This window comes from Bombus flavifrons, unplaced genomic scaffold (genome assembly GCF_040668555.2).
Source record: "Bombus flavifrons isolate JBK064 unplaced genomic scaffold, iyBomFlav1_principal scaffold0022, whole genome shotgun sequence".
Lineage (NCBI taxonomy): Eukaryota > Metazoa > Arthropoda > Insecta > Hymenoptera > Apidae > Bombus > Bombus flavifrons.
In genome coordinates, this window is record NW_027184767.1 from 235,234 (window position 1) to 243,840 (window position 8,607).

The following is an 8,607-nucleotide window of genomic DNA, read 5'->3' on the forward strand; positions in this document are numbered from 1 at the left end:
TACTGACGATTTGTATCTACTCAACAGTGTAGTTTAAGTGTTGGAAATATATATTTTATAATTCTGTGAATCACAGTGTTATATAAACTTAATCACCCCTATTATCTTAACGGAAATCAGGGGATCGATCAACTCGTGGTGTCGATTAATATTATCGTAACGGGAATTTACGACTCCCGTTGACGTCTCTCCTCGCGATTGCGTCTCCCCGCGATTGGCCGAATTTACATGGTCCTTCGAGCCGGATTTTGCGCCATTAAAAAGTGCATTGACCCGTGACTATACAGTGTCGCGTGAAATCCACATTCCAACGACTTAAGCAACTAACCAAAGGAGCTGCCCTCGGAAAGGAACTCCTTCATCGCTCAGCACATACGCGAGCCCACACCGCACTGTAACGAGTAGCTACCGATTCCTAGATCAACGTCCATTTGATTAAGGTAAGCCCATTCCGATTATTAAATTCAAATATGGCTCAAGCTGAATCGATCAGCACGTTGCGGCGTAGACGAAGTGCCTTAGTCAGCCGATTTGCAACCACGAAGCGTCAACTCGAGGAATATGAAGAGTCTGAACGGGTAGACAAAAACTATCTAACAGCTTGCCGTAATTCGTTCGACGAAAATTGGCGAAAAATCTGCGCGGTGCAAGAGGAATTAGAAGTGTTAGATGAGGGGGAAATAGCTCGTGCAGATTCTTTATTGCGAGAGCATCATAGGATTGACGTACAGATCATGGACCTCTTCGACCGACTACCATCAGTAACCCCTTCGCCAACAAAGACCCGCGATCCATGCGTGAAACCGGAGACGAGACCAATCACTTTGCCAGAGGTCCGTTTACCTCAATTCGACGGTGCCCTCGAGAACTGGACCTATTTCTACGACACGTTCTTATCCACAGTGGATCGCAATGAGAACTTAACTAACGTCCAAAGGTTTCAACATCTACGCTCCTCTATAACTGGACGGGCCGCACGGAGCATACAATCCTTAGAACTCACAGAGGCCAACTATCCCATCGCGCTCAACACACTGAAGGAGAAATTTAATTGTGCCCTCCGGATCTGTATGCGTCATTGGGAATTACTGCGCAGTTATCCCGAAATAAAAAGGGAAACTCCAGAAACCATTGAAGATTTGCTGGATACCGTCAGCGTAAATTTGAAAGCGCTCGAAAAATTAGGGCAGCCTGTAACATCAGATATAGTGATTATCGAGTTGCTTGCATCGAAATTACCTTCGTCCAGCATGCGTAAATGGCAGCGCACGTTGCCAAACCAAGACGTGCCTTCCTATCAACATCTGATGGAATTTCTGAAAACACGGGCAAACGGTAATCAACTCCTTTCTAAATCAAAGGAAACGAAAGGATCAACCCACAAAAAACATCGTCATCGACAAAACGTACCGCGCGGCCGAACCTTTGCCACAACCAGCAAGACATTAGTGTGCCCGACCTGCAGCGGACCCCACGTACTCAGACATTGTAAGGTCTTCAAAGCCAAATCGGCGGTAGAACGCTTTCAAATCGTAAAAGGGGCAGCGTTATGTATAAACTGCCTAGGCAGCGGACATTCGCTGACACAGTGCACAGCGGGTTCGTGTCATATCTGCGGGCAACGACACAACACCTACCTACACCGAGAGCAAACGCAGATAATTCCACGTTCGTCGAGTAGTCAGTCATCTAGCAATCGGTCGTCCAGCAGTCGGTCGTCTAGCGGTCGGTCATCGAGCGGTCGGTCCTCGAGCGGTCGGTCATCGAGCGGTCGGTCGTCGAGCGGTCGGTCGTCGCGCAGTCGTTCATCGAGCGGTCGGTCGCCGGGCAGTCGTTCATCGCATAAACGATCTAAGAGACAATCCCCCCCGGGATCATCGAAGTCACGTTCGTATCATAAGTCCAGACGGACAACCGAATCATCCCGGAAGCATACATATTCGGCTCCTAAAGACTCGAAAGTTCCTGAGTCAAGCTCCCCACGGACCAAGGGCACCGCCATACACACCTTATCCAAGTCCCAACCCGAGCTAAACTGACTAGCTCAACAAACTACAAAAGGGTGGACCGAATGGGAAAATACATCTCCAAACGGCATACTACATCACGATCTACTGGTCACAGCACAGATCGATGTGCTAGACAAAAGGGCCTCACCAATCCGAGCCAGAGCATTGCTAGATACCGGATCTAGTATGAATTTCATGAGTGAGAAATTCGCAAAATCCCTCGGTATGAAACGAAGGAGATGTTCAGTCCCAATCGGCACCCTCGATGATTTGACGACAATTGCCAAGAGCCAGATCACGGCCACCATTGTTTCTATGGATGGCAAATATAAACGCATAGTAACGTTCTTAGTAATCCCAATAATATCGGCAGTCGTTCCAGATCAACCAATCGATAGGTCCGTCATCCAGCTACCCAAAAATATAAAATTAGCCGACCCAGCATTTCATCGACCAGGCCCGATCGACATATTATTGAGTTCGGGACCAACCTTAGCATCCTTTTGTGTCGGACAGATCAAACTATCCCAATCCACCGATACGGAGCTGTGTTTGCAAAAGACTCGATTCGGTTGGGTTATCGGGGGGAGCCCGCCAGCTCGCGCGGGGATCCATTCCTTTCACGTCACCACCACCGACCTACAAGCGGATCTCGCACGTTTTTGGGAAATCGATGAGGGACCACCTACCACGCATTTCTCAGAGGCGGAATTACAATGTGAGGAGCATTTCCGCAACCATGTCCAACGCAACAAGGAGGGGCGATACGTCGTCGCCCTGCCATTCAACGAGAAGCTTCCCACGCTGGGGACGTCAAGGTCCGTTGCCATGAGTAGACTCGCCTCGCTCCATCGCCGATTCCAACGCGACAAGCAATTCGAAGCCGCGTATAGTGCGGTGATCCAAGAGTATCTAGACTTGGGTCATATGACGAAGATCACGCCTGACCTTCCCACAACCAACGGTTATTATTTGCCTCATCACGGCGTGATAAAGGAATCGAGTGATACTACGAAACTCCGAGTTGTTTTCGACGGATCAGCAATCAGCACTACCGGAGTATCCCTCAACGACATGCTACATACAGGACCTAAATTACAGGAAGATCTAATTGAAATTCTATTGAGATTCTGGTCGCATCAATATGTTCTAACGGGTGACATTGAGAAGATGTATCGACAAATCCTCGTACGTCCAGAAGATCGTAAATATCAACTCATTCTATGGCGTAATTCCAACGGGGAGGTCGATACATATCAACTTAACACCGTGACGTTCGGACTATCAGCTGCCCCATACTTGGCCCTCCGATGCCTCAAACAATTAGCAGAAGACGAAGGACATCGATTCCCGCGAGCAGCAGCGGTTGTGCAGCGCGATTTTTATGTCGACGATGCCCTCACTGGAGCCGACACAAAAGAAGAATTACTATCGGTAAGACACGAACTCACAGACCTTCTCAGATCGGCCGGCTTACATATCCGGGAATGGGCATCCAATGACAAGGACATATTGCGAGGACTAACAGAAAGAGATACCAATAGAAGGCTACAATTGGGCGAGTCACAGACGTTGAAGACCTTAGGCATTTATTGGGATTCTCAGGAAGACGCAATCCTTTACTCGGTTGAACCCACAGCGACCATCACTCGAGTCACTAAACGATCAATGAGTTCGGTGATAGCCCGAATCTATGATCCACTTGGTTTGCTCGCGCCAGTGATTGTCAAAGCAAAAATATTGCTTCAACGCGTCTGGGCATTAAAAATTGATTGGGACGAATCCCTACCAGCAGAGTTGCATACTGAATGGGATCGATATCATATCCAACTACCCTTGCTTAATGATATTCGGTTCCCTCGTAAAACCATAATCAAGGCAGCTAATCATATAGAGCTGCACGGTTTCTGCGACGCCAGTGAAAGGGCATACGGAGCATGTGTCTATCTACGCAGCACCAATCCGGAGGGACACACACAAACTCAGATACTCACGGCTCGATCTAAGGTCGCGCCACTAAAATCGTTGACAATCCCACGACTCGAGTTAAGCGGAGCATTACTCCTCGCCTCACTTATGTACTTGATAAAGAAGTCCCTCAATATAAAGATTTCTCGCACTGTGTATTGGACGGATTCTACTATAGTGCTTCAGTGGATCAAGTCCTCGCCACACATGTTGAAAACCTTCGTGGCGAACCGCGTAGCCGAGATCCAGACGAAAACAAACATCGACGATTGGCGTCATGTGCCCACCAACGATAATCCAGCAGATCTCATCTCCCGCGGGCAGACTCCCAAGGAATTTCTGCGCCCGACCATCTGGAAAAACGGACCCGAATGGCTCAAACAACAAGAGGAAAACTGGCCGATCTGGATACCCACGACGCTGGGAGAACTCCCAGAACAAAAGAAGACGATATGTCTAACAACTAGTACCATCGACAACACACTCCTCCATGGATATTCATCCTGGACAAGACTAATAAGAGTCGTCTCTTGGTGTCTTCGATGGAAATATAAGCAGAACCGATCCTCCCATCTAACAACGGACGAATTAACCACCGCACATAATAAATTGATCAAGATAATCCAATCCCGACACTTCGCAGCGGAGATTCGGATACTGCAGAAAGATCGAAGCAAGGATGTTGGAGGAAAACTACAGCCACTAAATCCATTCCTCGACGAAGAGGGGATACTACGCGTCGGAGGACGACTGACCAACTCTGCTATCCCATTCAGGCAAAAGCATCCAATTATTTTGCCGAAATCGACAATTACCGAGATCATTATAAACGAAGAACATCGAAACAACCACCACACAGGGACACAAGCTACATTATACGCCGTGAGACTACGCTATAGGCCGATCGACGGCCGTAGCCAAGTGTGGCGCACTATCAAAAGGTGCGTCCGTTGCTGCAGAGCTAATCCTCCACCAGTAGAGTACTTGATGGGGGATTTACCAGAGGCGCGTATTACCGAATCGCGCCCGTTTACGAACGTCGGAATCGACTACTGCGGTCCGCTCTATATCAAAGAGAGAAGGAATCGTAACCGCAGTAAAGTCAAGGTATACGTTGCCATATTCGTATGTCTAGCAACAAAAGCCGTCCACATCGAGTTAGTCAGCGATCTAACTACCGACGCATTCCTAGAAGTTCTACGCCGATTCATCTCCCGAAGAGGATACTGCGCAACCATCCTCACAGACAATGGCACCAATTTCGTCGGAGCTAATAGGGAATTACAAGAACTCCGAACCCTATTACAGTCCGACGACCACAAGGAAAAGGTGCAGAATTTTCTCGTCGACCGACAGATACAATGGCGTTTCAACCCCCCAAACTCACCACATTTTGGCGGTTTATGGGAAGCCGCCGTAAAATCGTTCAAACGTCACCTCATCCGCGTCGTCGGCACGGAGCTCTTGACCTTTGAACACCTTAACACCCTTGTGATTGAGATTGAAGCAATTCTCAATTCACGTCCACTGACTCCCATCTCGTCCGATCCGAAAGATCCCCCTGTCCTCACGCCCGGTCACTTTCTAATCGGCGATACATTAACGAGTTTACGGGAGCGTGATTTCAGGACAGTTCCATCAGGCCGGCTATCTAGTTGGCAGCGCATCCACCAGATCAAGCAGTACTTCTGGAGCAGGTGGAATCGAGAGTACCTCAACGAGCTGACCCGCCGCAACAAATGGGACAAGGGAAAGCACGACATCCGTGAAGGCACCGTCGTAATCCTCAGGGAGGATAACGTCCCATCCATGCAGTGGCCTTTGGGCCGCGTAATCAAAGTCCATCCAGGAGCCGACGGAATCATACGGACCGCTACCGTGCAGACGGCAACGAGTATCCTGGACCGTGGTGTCAAAAGATTGGTCCCCTTACCCATTCAACCAGAAACAGATGAATCCGAGCATCAACCCGGAGCGAAGGAAATGGACAAACGACGCACCTGACTCCACAGGCAGAATTTGATCGGTGCCCTCTCAACGGGGGGAGGATGTTACGTCGCCTAAAACATCTGCGCTGCATCTCTCGCGACCGGCCAGCCGACGGCCTGCGTAACGTCATTTCGACCCTCAATAAACCTGAGGACCGACCATAACTTTCTCTTGCATTCTGTACACATGTATCTGCATTCCATCCGTCGTCCTGAAAGTTTTCTTAAGGCTAGAAATATTTGCGACGCACATCTGGTTTTTTAGAGAGGTCCTTGGGTTTATTAGGCGCAATCAAAAATGCGGAGAAAGCGGGTACGCGCCCATTAGGAAAAACCAAACATCTGTCTAACAGAACAGGCTGAGTTTTCCCATGTGCAAGGTCATTTATGAACCACGTTGGTAGGAGGACTCCGACTCACTCCTTCAGGTTTCAGCATGGGTCACAGCCAATCGACATCGCGGATCGTTGCCCTCACTTTTCCTGACGAACAACGTGAATAACGAATCCGCGTTCTTCATGCAAAGGGCACACCCACACCGAGCTTTCTTCCGTGCTAGCCTAAGGGCGACAATTAGTAGAAAGAAAAACAACGTCGACGTGTAGCATCTAACTCTCCCGTCCACTAACATACGAAATTCGACTGTACGAACTTTGCTCTATTATTCGTGTCTATCTCATATTCGTGCGACAAGTTGTTACTGACGATTTGTATCTACTCAACAGTGTAGTTTAAGTGTTGGAAATATATATTTTATAATTCTGTGAATCACAGAGTTATATAAACTTAATCACCCCTATTATCTTAACGGAAATCAGGGGATCGATCAACTCGTGGTGTCGATTAATATAATCGTAACGGGAATTTACGACTCCCGTTGACGTCTCTCCTCGCGATTGCGTCTCCCCGCGATTGGCCGAATTTACATAAAAGTTATGAATTTGTGACTTATTGTTGTAAATTCATGACGTAAATATTCTAAATTAATGGCTTAAATGTTATAAATTAATAGTGCAGTCCAGTGTAGATCATCCAAAATGACCTTAGGGGCTTTTGGTGATCCAAACTGGACTGTTGCGTAGTTCTTGGTTTGGTATCGTTTTCCAAAGATTAATCGACTGATTAATTTTTGGAAAACGATGCCAATTACCAGGTCTCACCACGAGGAGGTGACTACGCACGAGACCCGCCCGTGGGTTATTTAACCCTACACATCGATCTCGACATTCAACCTATTGGCAGAATGTCCAGTTTTGACACTACTTGACCATGGGCCTGCGAAACGAAATAGTTGTTTCGTAGTCTAACTGCGAAACACATATCTCCAACGCAGCGATAACATGAATCTTTACAAACGTAGAACAAGGCATACGTAATGCATCATCTATCTCCCACACAACGATTACATCGATCAGTACAAATATACAATAATTCGCATCCCTACTGGCAACATTCGGTATCAAAGACACATTTATCTAACTTGGAACAAAAAGAAGAAGATGAAGCTACTGACACTGTCCCGAAACGGACGAGATCGCGATCTCTCGAAAGAACTAACAAACCTACGCGACGTACCCCCGTACACGAGATAACCCCGAGGTTCAACGGAAAGCCCAAGAATTGGCCGTAACTCGATTCCTGTTTCGCCGTTCGAAACTTACACGAGTCGCGGTCGATGGCGCCGACAGATGATGCCAGTGATCCACTAGTAATTCAGCCGTGGATCCAGCACATAGGCCAGCAACTTGACACACTCCAACTGAACAAGTGGAACCCGGGGAGGGACCGCTGAACAGGATTACGAAGGCAAGAGGCCCCAACTGAACAGTGGGGTCCACTCACAGGGAGGGACCGCTGAACAGGATTACCAAGGCACGAGGCCCCAACTGAACAGTGGAGTCCACTCACGGGTAGGGACCGCTTAACAGGATTACGAAGGCAATACCTCAACTGCACAGTGGGGTCCACTCCCGCGGGGCCGAACAGGATTACGGAGGACGTGAAATTGGTGGTCTCTGATCGAGTACCCAAGTACCAATCGGACAGGACTGCAGATGCACGAGTGAATCCCCAACAGATTAGCAAGCATCACCGGCACGACGACAACTCCCGTGATCCGATGCAAACGTTGAGCAGTCACCAAGACAGAGCTGTCCTTGGGCGACTTACGAATCCGAAGAGTTGTCTAGAGCACATTGACCCGCACGCACCCGAAATACACGCGAGCGAGTACGCCACGCGACAGTTTGAAAGAACTGAGTGATCGCGAACCGATATATCGTTGGAACAATTTTTCCAGTATGGTAAGCGAGGGGATCAAGAGAGACGAGATCTTTATTTGTCGTTCCAAGATAGATAATTATCTTTGTACAGAATGAGCTTACAATGTACATAACATAGGTATCTATCTTATGATTAATTAAAGCTTATACGCTCGCATCCCACTGTGTCCTGCGATGTCCCACGATGTCCCACGTTGCCCCCGCGGGGGGGTATTAGTCCAGTTTAGATCACCAAAACTATTTTGGGTGATCAAGACCAGACTATATTCAAGTAGTTTTTAGCTTGATATCGTTTTCGAATAATAATACTAATATTCGAAATAGTACTTGGTGTATTATTATTTGGAAAACGATACCAAT

General features: G+C 47.9%; 1 protein-coding gene across 1 annotated transcript; it reads left to right on the forward strand.

Annotated features, from left to right (window-relative positions):
• Positions 1 to 470: 470 nt before the first annotated feature.
• On the forward strand, positions 471 to 5,981 carry LOC138189250 (uncharacterized). The gene is made up of 2 exons (XM_069131380.1): positions 471 to 1,335; positions 2,125 to 5,981. Exons 1-2 carry the CDS (start codon positions 471 to 473, stop codon positions 5,979 to 5,981), a joined length of 4,722 nt encoding a protein of 1,573 aa, XP_068987481.1.
• The last annotated feature ends 2,626 nt before the right edge of the window (positions 5,982 to 8,607 follow it).